The 15,895-nt window shown below is 40.0% G+C and overlaps 1 protein-coding gene across 9 annotated transcripts in view; it reads left to right on the top strand.

Annotated features, from left to right (window-relative positions):
- Positions 1-15,895, top strand: part of NCOA2 (nuclear receptor coactivator 2) — a 259,079-nt gene that overhangs the window by 236,542 nt on the left and 6,642 nt on the right. For all 9 annotated transcript variants that reach the window (XM_079110193.1, XM_079110196.1, XM_079110199.1 and 6 more), the window contains 6 exons: positions 5,173-5,338; positions 8,511-8,789; positions 8,960-9,037; positions 10,369-10,603; positions 12,755-12,932; positions 13,465-13,663. In XM_079110193.1, coding sequence (XP_078966319.1) covers positions 5,173-5,338; positions 8,511-8,789; positions 8,960-9,037; positions 10,369-10,603; positions 12,755-12,932; positions 13,465-13,663 — 1,135 coding nt within the window. The remainder of the gene's footprint in view (positions 1-5,172; positions 5,339-8,510; positions 8,790-8,959; positions 9,038-10,368; positions 10,604-12,754; positions 12,933-13,464; positions 13,664-15,895) is intronic.

The following is a 15,895-nucleotide window of genomic DNA, read 5'->3' as shown; positions in this document are numbered from 1 at the left end:
TGCCAGTACAGTAATAGGAGGTAGTGTGCAGCATAAATGCTATAAGAGAAATCAACCATATTTCAAGAGCTCATCCAGCTGGTGTGTTTGGAAGAGGTTTCAGAGTCTTAAAGAAAGAGAAGGATTTGAGGAGGCAGAGGTGACAGGCCAGTGAAGCTGGTAGAAGTAGCATCTTGGAGGTCCAGAGGTTATAGAAGCAACAAAAAAAAAAGTTTAGAATAACAGGAAATCATCTCATTTTATGTTATGTGTATTTTACCACAGTAAAAAATGCTCACTATCTGCAGCCACATCAATGTTTATAGCAGCTCAGTTCATGGTAGCCAAGCTATGGAACCAATCTAGGTGCCCTTCAACAGATGAATGGATAAAGTAAACGTGGTACATATACACAATGGAATACTACTCAGCCATCTAAAGAAGAATGAAATTATGGCATTTTCCAGTAAATGGATGGAACTGGAGACTATCATGCTAAGTGAAATAAGCCAGTCCCAAAAAAACCAGAGGTCACATGTTCTCTCTGATATGTGGATGCTAACACATAATAAGGGATAGGGAATAGAAATTCATTGAATTAGACAAAGGGGAAGGGAGGGGCAGATAAGAATTGAAAAGACAGTTGAATAAATGGGACATAACTTTCCTGTTCATGTATGACACATGATCCGTGAAACTCCACATCATGTACAACCACAAAAATGGGATCCTAATTAGAATAAGATATATTCCATGTATGCATAATATGTCGGATACACTCAACTGTCATCTATATCTAAAAAGAACAAATTTAAAAAATTTTATAAAAAGTCAGTATCGAGGGCTGGGGATATAGCTCAGTTGGTACAGTGCCTGCCTCGCAAGCACAAGGCCCTGGGTTCAATCCCCAGCACTGCAAAAAAAAAAAAAAGTCGGTATCAAAAGGTTTGCTTAGAAGAATAGATTAGTAATAGAATAGATTGATAAGTTCTTAACTGCCAAACTCCAAAGAATTCAAATTTTTTTCATTAAGCTGTCAAAAAAGATTTGAAAAAGAAAAGTGACATATGATCAAATTTGATGGAATTTTTGTTCTGGTGTTGTTTCTTGGTACCTGAGCTTTTCTAAATGTTCTTTGAATTGTTCTTCTTTGCTGCATTGTAGTTTCACTACTTTGATTAAGGCCTGTCTTATTTATTTATCCTGCTTTGTGTTTGGTTTGTGTTGTGTTTTACTTATCTGTAGATTCACATTTTTCATCAGTTGTAGAAAATTTTTATCCATTTTCTTTTTATATACTGCCCTTTCTCCTTTTTCTGTATTCTTATTTTCTGATTCTGATAAAACATGTTACACTTTCTCTTTCTGAATTATATATTTTTTAATTTTATCCTCCATATTTCTTGATTTATGTACTTTTATCATTCTCTACTGCATTCAGGATAGTATATTCATGATTATATGCTTGTTCACGAATTATCTTTTTAGCTGTATTTTAATCTAATTGTATCTTTCATTTTTTAAAAGTTCTATTTGGTCATTTTTCACATTCTCTAATTGCTTGCTTATTTTTAGATGCCATCTTTAATACCTTTAGACATATATTCTTGGCTATTTTCTAAATTTCTCGACCCATAAATTTCAACATCCAAATTTCTTGGGGTTCTAAATTGACTTGGTGCCTGTTTCCCTGAGTATTTTGGTACTTTTTCACTGGGTATTCACAATTAATCTTGGTCAGTATAATGCCCAGAGTCTGAATTAGGGATGCTCTTCATGAGAGAGGTTTTGTATTGGGCTCTGCTAGTGGGAGGAGTCAGTCACTACTTCCTTGGGTCTCTTTCAGATTCCCTCAGCTCAATCCAGCCGTCTCAGGTTAGCTCTTGTAACTGAGACATCTTTGCAGTAGCCCAATTCCCCAGCTTTCTGCTGCTTTATGGATAAAACAGCACCTGTCACCAGTGGCTCAGGAGATGCTCAAGTTTCAGCATGTAGGTAGTGTGCTTGGTTTTGTGTTTGCCTCTTTGAGAATGACCTGCAAAGCTAGCATCACACTTGTGTTGTATGCATGACCTCATTGTTTTGTAGCAGTGCACTCAAAGCAGATGTTCCACAGATGACCTTGAGGCCTAAGTGATGTTGTTCCTCATACAGGGATGGGAGAGCAGAGATAAAGTGACCTGAGGTAGGGGGATCAGTTGTTTGGAGCCTAAGCAGGAGGCAGTATGGGAACGTAAAGAAAGTAGGCAATCTCACCAACTAGGATAGCTGAGGCAGGAGGATCACCAGTACAAGGCCAGCCTGGACAACGTGGTAAGACACTGTCTCAAAATAAAAATTATAAAGGACTGGGGATATAGCTCAGTGGCAGAGTGCCCCTGAGTTCAATTCAAATCAGTCAAAAAAAAAAAAAAAAGAAATAGATTATTACTAGAAAGGGTTGACCTGGCAGCTCTTATGTTAAGAGTTGGGATCAGACTTGTGAGAGGACCTTACTGGCATATTTTGTCCTTTGGGGGGTTTTTGAAATCTGAAATCATGTAATATTGTTACCAAATCCACAAAAGATAAGAGTCAGCAAGGTTCCTGAAATTAAGGACAGAATGTATATCCAGTGCTGCTTGTTTTTTTGTTTTTTTTAATACAGGTTTTGAACTGTGTCCTGCTTGAGGATGTAATGCTTTCGTCCTGATTGACATTGAATAGCCTCAGAATTCCTATGTTGGGCTCTTTACTTTCTGTATTTTAAAAGCTTTCAATGAAGTTTCAGAAAGAGGGGGAAAAAACATGTGTGCGCGCATGCGCGCGTGTGTGTGTATGTACGTGTACGTGCGAGAGAGAGCACGCCCGTGTGTGTGTGTGTGTGTGTGTGTGTGTGTGTGTGTGTGTGTATAGCAAAAGTGAATATGGGCCCAGCAGTAGGATAGGGGACAAAAAATTGAGAACTTCAAATTACCTTCACTCAAAAATAGATTAAGAAGGCACTGTGAATGTAGCTCAGTAGTAGAGCCCTTGCCTGGCATGGGAGGGGCCCTGGGTTCAATCCCCAATGTCCAACACCAAGGAAAAAAACAAACTAAAAATAGATTAGAGCAACAGATAACTATCACCAGGAGAGAAAGAAGGAAAAGTGCTTCCTGGCTGCATTCCATCCGTGTAGGGGGAGAAGCCGAAGTCTAGTCTTTCAAACTTCACTGTACCTAGGAACTACCTCTGAGGATCATTGAAATGCAGGTTTTGAATCACTAGGACTGAATGGAGTCCAGGATTCTGCATTTCTGACAAGACCCCAGGTGATAATCACTCCACTGGTAACTCCCACTGCACTTTAAGTAGAATCCAAGCCACAGAGGAAGAACCACAGTCAGCTGGGGAGCTGGGTGGCTTGACTTGTAGCTGGTGGCTTAGAGCAGCAGGCAGAGAGCTTCAGAGAGACAGCCATAGGTTGTTGCACTTGGAGCCTTTGCTTCCAAATATTTGATTCTTATTTCACTCAGGCAGATCCGTGAGTCAGCTTCTTCTAGATGTGCTTATTGGATAGAAACCCATTTCTATGGAAACTTGTACAAAATAAGTGTTGGTGGAGAGTTATTTCAATGCAACTTCTGAAGAAACAGAAGTAAAAAATTATAAAATACATCTGGAAGAAAAAGATACTTTTAGGCTTCACTTACCTAGCTTTTCAGGCTTAAAAATTTGATGAAAAGCTGACATCCATTTTTGACTGACTGGAACTTTTTCACGAGACTCCCCACTTCCAGCTGTTGGGCAGTTGCACTGGGGGAGACCCCTTGCTTTACCGTCAGGACACAGTTGGATGCTTTCTCCCTCACTGTCACTTCTCCATGTTTTCTCCTTCCTCTTGCTCCCAAAGTGAGGCGAGAGAGCAGTAATCTAATATGATCATGGATGAGTTTAAAACTTAAGAAGAATATGAACTATGAATGAAAAATAAGAGGGACTGTCAGAAACTTCTAATGCAAGCCAAGCTGTCTTACCAGGAGCCATGTGGTGATGAGAAGAGGGCGGGGGCACGAGCCTTCACGGCACTCTTGAATACACTGGCACTCTTGAATACACTGGCCACGTAGCCAGTTGCGATGCCTTGGAGGAGCCTGGGGCTGGGGATAGCACGTAGGTGTGACATCGAGGGGACACTCAACTAAGCAACTTTCTTCTAAAATTACTTATAGCTAGATGGAGGACACAGATTATATGCTGACACACTCGCTGTCACTGTTTGAAATTAATTCTTGGTTTCATTGGTTGGCACTTCAATATTTCAGGTTCTAGGTCAAAAGAGCATATCAAATTAACTGGAAAAAAAGCATATTGAACTGGGTTAGAGAGATAAGTTGACCCCTTGATAAATGTATTTTCACTTGTTTGAGAATGAGTTTGCTTATATATAAAGTTTTATTTTCTCCAGAACATCTTATAGTAACTCTAAGAGCACAAAACAGACTTTTGGTAAAACACAGATATCATGTCCCCCTTCAGTATTAAAGTAACTCAGAGGCTGTTTTATAAAATCCCCTGTAGCCAAGTGCAGTGGTACACACCTGTAATCTCAATGACTCCAAGAGAATAAGACAGGAGGATCAGCAACTTCCCAAGACTATCTCAAAAAAGTTAAAAAGGCTGGGGGTGTAGTTTGTTGGTAGAGTGCCCCTGAGTTCAATCCCTATACCAAAAGATAGCAAGAGAATATTAGCAGACTCCAGTCTCTCTCACATGGGTCATCATAGTGTCCTATAGAAAAAGATTGTGAAATCAATTAGTGCTTCTTCCTCAAGTTCTGGAAGGTCTTTCATTCCTCAGTGCAAAGTATAAAGAACATGCTAGAGGAGTCAGTGTGTACTTGTGGAAGTGGGTGAGCAGGACCCAGGCAGATCAGATCAGCATGTCACTGCCACCTTTGTGATCTCCAGCAGACGCTTTTATCAGACTGACTAAGCCTGAGCTTTGCCAGCTATAAAGTTGGGGCAGTAGAAACAAAAGGTAAACCTCAGATGCCAAGACTTGTGTCTGATCTATAATCAGTACTGAATAAAGTGTACCTTTCTTTTAAGCATACCTTTATTTTAAATTGTCATGTCATCGTATGTTGGGCTGGCACTGGAGTTTATTGCAGAGACCCTGAGAGTCAACCAGCTTTTCCATCAGCCCGAGGTGAAGTTTGTCTCTTTGCAGGCAGCCATTTGGCAGCTCTCCCGATGACTTGCTGTGTCCACATCCTGCAGCTGAGTCTCCAAGTGATGAGGGAGCTCTCCTGGACCAGCTTTATCTGGCCTTGCGGAACTTTGATGGCCTTGAGGAGATCGATAGAGCTTTGGGAATACCTGAATTGGTCAGCCAGGTAGGCATGGGAGCTGGGGATGGGGACATGCTTGTGGGCACAGAGGTGGCCATTTCCTTTGTTTCCAGGTAGTCTGCCATCTGCTTTGTAGAATATTTTTTACATCTTTTTGTTTGTTTGTTTGTTTGTTTCATTTTTGTTGTTGTTGTTTGTGGTGCTGAGGATTGAACCCAGGGCCTTATACACATGAGGCAAGCACTTTACCAACTGAGCTATATCCCCAGCCCTGTTTTTTACATCTTAATAGTCTGGTCCTGCTTTTTTTCTCCTTCTCTACCATTGCTCTCAACTAAATTTTTGCCCAAGAAGAAGAAAAGTTAGTATGAGTTTTACCTGTTATGATTTGGGTTATTGAGCAGCAGGGCAAAAACTCAAGCCCAGCTTCCCTGGTGTCCACCCTTGCTACCAGGGAAGGACACACAGGAGTAGAGAACAGAGAAACCATGAGGGACATGCTGCCTAGTGACCTAGACCCTTCAGTGCCAGTGTGGGCACTGGAATAGTTATTATTCCCATACCTGTGGGCAGGGGTGGACAGTGTGCTAAATGAATGCTTTGCACATAGGCTAGCAGAAGTGCTTTTCAGGGTGGCTTTGGCTCATTAATCATTTTGACCTGTATGTGAATACAGCCTATAAAAATTTGGGGGATATTTAAACATTAATGGGAATGTAAAAAAGTTAACCAATCTTAGCTTCTTTAGCTCTCCTCCTTCTGGTTCTTAGTTACTTTAAAACATAATTCTCTGCTGTAACAGTACCTTATAGCAGTGATACAGTAACCAGCCTAACAGTCTGAAAATACTCCCTGCTGTCTGACTCTGGTACCAGCTGAGTGTGTATGAAGCAGCACTTCCTGGTGTGCTATAGGAACAGTGACCTAGAAAGCCATCACACTCTTGTCACTCTCTTCCTCCTCATTCAGCATTTATTTCTTATTGCCAGAAGTGCCTTCCAGGGTCCAGTCTACTACTTGGACCTCTGACATGTCACCAAATCTGTGAGAAAGGTGATGCAGAGTCACTGGAGACTTCTCTGCAGCATTAAAAATAGTCTTGTCATAATTCCGACAGTTTAGCAGACATAGGTGGGAGTTCAGACTTGTCGATTCATAATGAAAACAGAATGGGAAGAAATGACGTGAGGTGTTATATGTGATATAACCTGAAGTAAATCAAGAAAGGAAAATGAAGGTTAAGTATTTCCTGTGTGACTGCTTGCCTTTGCCTTTAGTATCAACTGGAATGCACTTTCCATATGGTTATCCTTGAGTGTCTGAGTGACATTTAAAAATGTGATTGTTAGGGCTAGGAATATAGTTGAACAGTAGAGTGCTTGCCTCACATGTGTGAGGCCTTCAATTCAGTCCCAAGCACTATGAAAAATAAACGTGATCTTTAGCATTGCTGAGTGAGTTGTAACATTGTTTTTGTCAGAACTAGGGTTGTATGGTTGTGAAATATTTTTATGCTCCTTTTTTTATTTATTTATATTATTTCTACTTTGTCTCATCAGGTTCATCCTCATTATAATATTGTCATATTAAAGTGAATTATAGATATGTGTCTGTTAGGTAGTTGGAAAATGTAGACTACAAATGGACTTGATTCTCAGGAGAGTTGTGTATTAGCTTTAAAAATGGAATTACTGCTGGGCGTGATGCCACATGCTTGTAATCCCAGTGACTCAGAAAGCTGAGGCAGGATTGCCAAGTTCAGGGCCAACCTCAGCAACTTAGTGAGGCCCTAAGCAGCTTAGTGAGACCCTGTCTCAAAATAAAAAAGAAGAACTGAGAATGTGACTCGGTGGTTAAGTACCTCTGAGTTCAATCCCTAGTACCAAAAAAGAAGTAAAAATGGAAATTACTTAGCATGCATGTAGCCTTGGGTTCAATCCCCAGTACTGCAAAAAAAAAAAAAAAAAAAAAATTACTTAGATAATTTTCCAGCTGTTAAAAATGGGCAAATAGTTAAAGTTCTGAGGTGGTTCAACAGTGAATGGCCCCCACTGAGGCTCCAGCTACATGTTCTAAATTTTCTTGGGGAAGACAGGGTCCACAGCTCTCACAGGCTGAGCACAGGGCAGTGCTGACCTGACCTAGGTTTCAGAGAGCACCAGGACTACATGATTGGGCTTTTTGAGGAGGAAGAACTAGGACGATTCTAGGCTAAAGAAGTTTGAGAGCCTTTTTTGCTTCCAGGGTCTTTGCTGCCTATGTGCCATCTCCTAGAAGTAGGGAAGGAAAAGGAGAATTTGCAAGTACAGCTCTCCTCTCTGCATGTAGATATTTAGGGCCACCTGGGTCTGAGGCATTCACCCTGGAGAAATTCTGGATTTTTTTCTACACTTGCCATATAGATAAAAGTCAAGAAGTAACAAACACATTAAACATGTCTCCTGGTTAATAAGTGGATGGTGGCAGAATCTGGAGTGTGCAGGAAATTCTAGCAGGCACAGAGAAGAGTTAAATAAGTAAAATGCACTGTGAGGCGCTCAGACCCCAAGTCACAAACAGGAGAGACTTCCTGCAGCTAGCTCCACACTTTCCAGTCTGTTTTGTTATTTGTAAGAATGGGATCATAGTGGATGATACCCCAACATTGTTGATCCCAGCTAGATACCAAGGTCCTTATCTAATTAAAATGATTTATACAGATATGAATGATCAAGTAAAAAAGACTTAATACTTTGCCAGGCACAGTGGCGCATGCCTGTAATACCAGCAGCTTGGGAGGCTGAGGTAGGAGGATTGTAAGTTCAAAGCCAGCCTCAGCAAGAATTTGGCACTAAGCAACTCAGTGAGACCCCATCTCTAAATAAAATACAAAATAGGGCTGGAGGTATGACTCAGTGATCAAGTGCCCCTGAGTTCAATCCCTAGTACCAAAAAAAAAAAAAAAAAAAAAAGACTTAATACTTCTATAGGATATTTGCATTCTAAAGTCCAGACTCTGATTGGAGTAAGCAGGAAGCATGCTGTAGTCACACCCATTTCTTCCCTCCTGTCACTGGATCTGTTGAACCAAGAAGCCTTTTCTAAGAGGAAGAGTAGAGTCAAACTAAAAGTACCTTTGTATAGTTAAGTGCAGTATATGAATGAGAGAAAACAGCCTTTTATCCTCTCTGCTATTTTAGTGGCTTAATCTGTTTGTTATTTGGGGCTTTCTCTTCAGAGCCAAGCAGTAGATCCAGAGCAGTTCTCCAGTCAGGATTCCAACATCATGCTGGAACAGAAGGCCCCTGTTTTCCCACAGCAGTATGCGTCTCAGGCACAAATGGCCCAGGGTAGCTATACTCCCATGCAAGATCCAAACTTTCACACCATGGGACAGCGGCCTAGTTACGCCACACTCCGTATGCAGCCCAGACCGGGCCTCAGGCCCACGGGCCTAGTGCAGAACCAGCCAAATCAACTGAGACTTCAGCTTCAGCACCGCCTCCAAGCTCAGCAGGTGAGTTCTTCAGTGAAGCCATACAGTTTGAGGGGAACGAAGAGGGCTAATATGACCCATCAAAGCATGCAGATAGTGGGTTAGGGAGGTCTACTCCTTGGGAAAGGTGATTTGAAGTAAGGCATATTTTCTTTTTAAATGCATTGATTCCTATTTGTGTGTGCATTTAGAATCGCCAGCCTCTTATGAATCAAATCAGCAATGTTTCAAATGTGAATTTGACTCTGAGGCCTGGAGTACCAACACAGGTAAGGGGGCAAACAAGCCCACAACTTTCGTTATATCCTTTTAGCTTCTCAGCTTTTCTTCCTGCCTGACAACCTGAGTGAAGTCACGTGTGGGCCATGAGATCTAGACCAACACACTGGTTCTGCACTGGCCCAGCTGTCTATTTAGTCTGTCGCTATTTTAGTTCCCTCCTAAACACTGCCATCTTTAGTGCCAGGTGCCATTGATTCTTGTTATTCATAAGAGTTATGTTACATGAAGTCGCTAAATTAGAATACTGAACTTGCTCCTCAGAGAAGCATAAAGTTAGGTGCCTATAAGCTCTGGTCACATTTTCATCAACCAGACAGTACCTAACCTTATGTTAAGTATGTTTCTGTTTAAAGACTTTTAATATACACATACATGTCGTCAACTCATTAACTGAACTCACATCCAGTTACAACTCAGGCTTGAAGAGAGCTCACCTAAAACCTAGGCTTTCTCCATGAGCACATCACAGCCTCTCACACTTAGGAACACTAGACAGCACTTCAACACTGCACTTGGGGGCTATTTTAACCAGTAAAATCACCAACGAAAAGCATGACAGGTTGAGAAGCATGGAACCAGTTAGGCCACAAAAGGCCCCTTGTTTACAGTATGAGAGCTGAAAGAAGGCGGTAGAGAGGCCTTGTTCAGCCTCAGCTGGAGACATGCAGGATGGGCATCTGGACCTTTTGCCCCATGCGCTTGTTCTTGAATGGCCACCACAGTGCCGTGAGTATTAATTTATGAGTAGGCAACCTCATGTACATGGAAGTCACAAATAACAAGGACTGCCCATGTCTTCTTAGGACCCATAAATAGCCTCACATGGTTAACAAGCACCAGCATCCTTCCCTTATCCCGCTCTCCATTCCTCCTCTCAGCCTGTCTTCCTCCACCACACCCCTTCCATCCTGTTTTTAGCCTTTCCTGAAGTGCTCCACGTCCCTTTTTGGCACAGTGATTTGGTTTGTTTGGGGTTTTTTTTTAGATTTGAATGTCCCTTGAAAGACACACAAAACTGCCATTGTCGGGGCTTATATCACAGTCTTCTTATAGAAAGGACTGTGTTCTTTTGAGTCCTTGATTTAATGGGTTAATTGATAATATTCAATTTAACCCTGCTAAGTCCTAATAAGGCTTCAGAATCATTTTTATAAAAGTTAGAAGCCATGCTCAGCCACCAGTTGTTCAACTCTTAATATTTCCTTCCATATAAATTTTATTTTCCAAATAATTTTACACAAGCTAATGCTATTTTCATTGTCCTATCTAATCTGTGATTACTCCCAATGTTTTCCTCCATCTTTGCCCTTGATTTCAGGCACCTATTAATGCACAGATGCTGGCCCAGAGACAGAGGGAGATCCTGAACCAGCATCTTCGACAGAGACAAATGCATCAGCAACAGCAAGTTCAGCAACGAACTTTGATGATGAGAGGACAAGGGTTGAATATGACACCAAGCATGGTGGCTCCTAGTGGTATGCCAGCAACCATGAGCAATCCCCGGATTCCCCAGGCAAACGCACAGCAGTTTCCATTTCCTCCAAACTACGGTACTGGACTTACATCCCCACCACCTTTCACCAGTCCTTTCTCCCTGGTGTCCCCCAGTCCTGGGTCACAGCTCCTCTCTCACAGCTCTTTGCATGGCTCCCAGATGAATCTGACTAACCAGGGAATGATAGGAAACCTGGGAGGACAGTTGGGGCCTGTCAGGAGTCCCCAGGTCCAGCACAGTACCTTCCAGGCTCTCAGCTCAGGTACCACTTTTCTCTGAGTGCAGGTCTTACTTAAGAATGACAGAAGTAAGTGTGTGTGTAGAGCATGTCTATCTCATCTACAGACTGAGTGAGTGTGTATGAATATATTTGTTCTTGTCAGTGTCTGTGAACAAAGGTGTATAAATCAGTATTTATATTTGAATTCCTCTGACTCAGACAAATCAATAGGTATAAAATATTGAGGCATAAATTTATATATTATAGATATTCTATAACTTTTGAAAAATAAAGACTTTTAATGATTACACCAGATCTTTAATGAATAGATAATTCTTGGAAGGTGCTGTATAGAAACCGCAATGGAAACCTTTTAGTTTTTTTCCTATTGATTTGTTATTTCATGTCAGTCTTAAGAGATGAAATACCAAGAGTATCATATCATAAACATTAATATTTGTGTGCATGTCATGTACAATTAATAGTTGAATTATTAATAAACCTAAAGTGCTTACATTAATATTCAAAATGATTTTCCTTACCCTTGCCTGAGTTATTTATAAACAACTATGTTGACTGAATTCAAGTCTTTTTTTTTTTTTTTGGGTACTGGGATTGAACTTGGGGGCACTCAACCACTGAGCCACATCCCCAGCCCTATTTTGTATTTTATTTAGAGACAGGTTCTCACTGAGTTGCTTAGTGTCTCGCTTTTGCTGAGGTTGGCTTTGAACTAACTCTCCATCCTCCTGTATCAGTCTCCTGAGCTGCTGGGATTACAGGCATGCACCACCGTGCCCAGCTCTCCTGTTACTTTAAAGAAACAAACATAATGTGCATCTTTTTTCTGGCAAAAGATTACTTTTCTTTTGTAGATTATTTAAATATTAAGCATGTACATTTCACAAGTCTTAAGCAAAGATGTACGTTACCTACTGCCATCCCTGAAATATTCTAAGTTGCTTCCTTTTTTCCCAGGTACTTTGCTCTATTTTTTTTTTTTTTTTTTTTTTTTTGTACCAGGGATTGAACTCACTGAGCCCACATCCCCAGCCCTTTTTTGTATTTTATTTAGAGGGTCTTGCTGAGTTACTTAGGGCCTCACTAAGTTGCTGAGGCTGGCTTAAAACTGCAGTCTTCCTGCCTCAGCCTTCTGAGCTGCTGGGATTACAGGCGTGCGCCACCGTGCCCAGCTCTCTATTTCCTTTTTGATAATTTAGAAGTCTGCATAAAAATTCTTCTTTCTGGGCTGGGGAGATAGCTCAGTTGGTAGAGTGCTCGCTTCTCAAGCACTAAGGCCCTGAGTTCAATCCCCAGCACTGCAAAAAAAAAAAAAAAAAAAATTATTCTTTCCTTTGAGTGTAAATGCCGTTTGCCTCAAAACTAAACAAGAATCATATGTTGAATATTTTTTTATTGGTGATCTTGAATAGCACTGAAGTATCACAGTCCTTGTGAAGGACGAAGCAAGCTAAACATGAATAGTTTTTAAAAAGCATCCTTGTCATCATGGAATGACTTGTTAATGAAAAATCATTCATGTGTTAACTTTTGTTATATAGTGGAACTTTAATCCAATATAAACCTAAACAATCCAGTTGGAATGGATTAAACTACAGTCCACTACAGTTTTTTAAGTATTTAAAGACTTTGACATTTCAGGTCAAAGACAAATATATATAATTAACCCATTCATGATTTGGAGAGGGATTCGAGGCAAGAGTAGTATTTTATCTCCTCCAACCTTTCTTGTTAGTATGGTTTCTAGGCCCCCCTCTACCTACTGTAAAGAATCAAAGTATGAATTTTTTTTTCTTCCTGCGTTTTATCTCAGCTCAAAATCTTTTTCGAACATAAGTAGTTAACCTGCACATGCTCATATATTTGAAGGTAATTTTGATGTGTATTTAATTTGGAAAGTTCTTTTTTCCCCATCTTTACCATAAAACTAATGGTAGTTTTTGAATTTCTGTTTTGTTTTTTAAGGAATAAGTCAGCAACCTGATCCAGGCTTTACTGGGGCTACGACCCCCCAGAGTCCTCTAATGTCCCCCCGAATGGCACATACCCAAAGCCCCATGATGCAGCAGTCTCAGGCCAACCCAGCCTATCAAGCCCCAGCAGACATGAACGGATGGGCTCAGGGGAACATGGGCGGAAACAGGTAACACCAAGTTTCTGTGTCTTTTTGATAACAGTGGTCACCAAGGAAACTTTTTATAGACTACCTTTCTTATTTCTGTATTTCTTTACTTATTTGCTCAAGTAAATTGCTAAGTAAGCCAGTTAATTCATCCCAGGGCAAAAGTCACCCAAAATTTGCAAAAACATAACAAAATACCTATTCTTTTGGATAAAAGCAATACCTCTAAGCAGGTACCACCCCCACCAATTTGTCATAGAAACTGCTGTGGAAGGCAGTGACATAAAGCCACCCTTTTTCAGTTCATGTTATAAAAACAAAATGGAAAGCTCCTTGGATGCAGCTGGGAAGCAGGGAACACAAGCTGGGTGGTTCCTACAGCACTTCCCCTACTGATTAGGCCTCAGCGACCCCCTCACCTGCTGTCTATCCTCCCTGGTCTCACGCAGTTTCGTTATTCACTCTAAAGTAAGTGTCCTAAGAACAAGTTCTCAACACTGTCTGCCTGTCTGCCACGGGGCTCTAACATTTTTCTATTTCCACTCTGTCCTAGCATGTTTTCACAACAGTCCCCACCACACTTTGGGCAGCAAGCAAACACCAGCATGTACAATAACAATATGAACATCAATGTGTCCATGGCAACCAACTCGGGTGGCATGAGCAACATGAACCAGATGACAGGACAGATCAGCATGACCTCAGTGACCTCCGTGCCTACGTCGGGGCTGTCCTCCATGGGTCCCGAGCAGGTAAGCATGAAGTAGCAAGCCGCCTCGTGTCCTCTGATGGTGGCTTTTGTCTATTTTTGCATTAAATGTATCTTTCCATGTGCCTAACATCTTCCTTCAATTCCCACATTTATTTTGAAGATTGTTTTTTCACCTTATTTTCACCTATGTTAGTGAGATTAGCAAAAATATTTGGTAAGGACAAAATAAACTTGAAAGGATTCCTGACTGCTGAAGGATTTTTTTTTTTTTTTAATATTTGTTAACCTTCACATCATTTACATTTTTTTTTTCAATTTGAGGAATTTAGAAGTTTCTAAAATGAATCTCTAAAAATGGAGTGTTGAGTGTGCATTTTATATCACTTTATTTTGGGGTTGTAGTTTAAGAACTGACTTTTTTCTTAATGTAAAACCAGATGAAAAGCAAGGACCAAACTCCTGCCACCCAGTTAGCTTAAAATAATACTTCATTTATGCAGGGAGACTAACACAGATAATTCAAGAACTGTTTGTTTTCATTGTTGGAATGTGGGTGCCATGATTTTTGGAAGAGGAACAATTTTTTTTTTAATAATTTCATCTGGTATTAAATAATTCTATCCCTGAGTACACACCAGGTGGTGAAGAGACTCAAAGCATTTGAGATAATAAACTGCTAGCCCAGAACTCAAGAATAATAATTTTATCATGGTATTTACAGAATATATTGGGTTTTTTTTAATTAAAATCTTTTTTTATTTTTACAGACACATTTTGATTCATTGTACACAAATGGGGTACAACTTTTCATTTCTGTGGTTGTACACAATGTAGATTCATACCATTAAGTGAAATAGGCCATGCCCAAAAAAACAAAGGCTGAATCTTTTCTCTAATAAGTACATGACAATATATAATGGGGGCCAGGGGGGGCGGTGATAGGGGGAAGAGAAGAATGAATATATTGTTTTTAAAGGTCCCAAACTGTTGACAGTCTGCTACTAATCCTCAGTAGTTCATTCAAAGTAAAATTGTGGTAAGGACCCTGAATTTTGTTTCATATATGGAGAAACTGAGGCATGGGGAGTTTAAAGAACATAAGCAATAAGTCATGTTAGCCCCATGAATTTCAATCTTGTTTTTTACTGTTGTTTTTTCTTAATGTGATACTGGGGATTGAAGCCAAGGCCTTCCACAAAGAACTACATCCCCAGCCCTATTTATTTTTTATCCTGAGATATGGTCTCACTAAGTTGCCCTGGCTAGCACCAAACATGTAGTCCTCCTGCCTCAGGCTCCAAGTAACTGGGATTAGATGTGTACTACACCAGGCTGATTAAGTCTATTGAATTCTGATATTAGTAAACCACAGTTTTGTGAAATTTTACTAAAATATTACAATGCCTCAAGTGTTTTAGTCTATAAAATGATTAATATGTAAGGTGGTGCATATGGAAATTTAAAGCTCTTTGCAATTTAAGAAGGCTGTATACTTATTTATAACTTGTACTTATGTTGTTGATAGTGGTTGAACACTTCTTGAGGTAAATCAAACAGATATAAATTAAAGAAATATAGAATTAGTGGTTTGCTTTCTCAGGAATGTGGACAGAGTGAGGTCCACTGGAATACTCCACTATAGCATAGCACTAGTTTAATCTACTCAGAAGTAAACTGGTGCATTTTTAGTAATCTAAATTGTTTAAAACTTTTGCATGGATTTAAAACCTTTTGGGGGAAAATGGGATTGGATATTATAAAGATATAGGGAAGTTTAGTGGAGCAGAAGGGGATTAAGAGAGAGGAGGGACAGGAAAGGAGAATTGTGGAATGAATGCAACAAAATTTGTTGTGTTATGAGCATATATAAATATAACACTGTGAATTCCATCTTTATATGTAGGGGCATCAATCAAAAATAAATAGGTCTGTGGTTGTGGCTCAGTGGTAGAGCGTTTGCCTAGCATGCATGGGGTACTGGGCTCTATCCTCAGCACCACATAAAAAATAAATAAACAAAAGTATTGTGTCCAATTAAAAAAAAAATTTTGTTAATTTAAAAAATTTTAAAATTTTTTTAGAAATTAAAAACAAATAAATAACAAGGAAAGGAAGATCAGTAGAGTAGAGAAAGGAGAATATTGGGAGGGAGGATGGAAGGAAAAAGAAGGTAATGAGAATTGAAAGGGGGTAAATCTAATTCAACCATGTATGATTCTGTCAAAACTAACTGCTTCGTATAACTATAATGCTCTAAAAAAAACCAAAAACT

Source organism: Sciurus vulgaris, assembly GCF_902686455.1.
Source record: "Sciurus vulgaris genome assembly, chromosome: 1".
Lineage (NCBI taxonomy): Eukaryota > Metazoa > Chordata > Mammalia > Rodentia > Sciuridae > Sciurus > Sciurus vulgaris.
The sequence above is the reverse complement of the archived record's forward strand: the minus strand, read 5'-3'. Positions and strand labels throughout refer to the sequence as shown.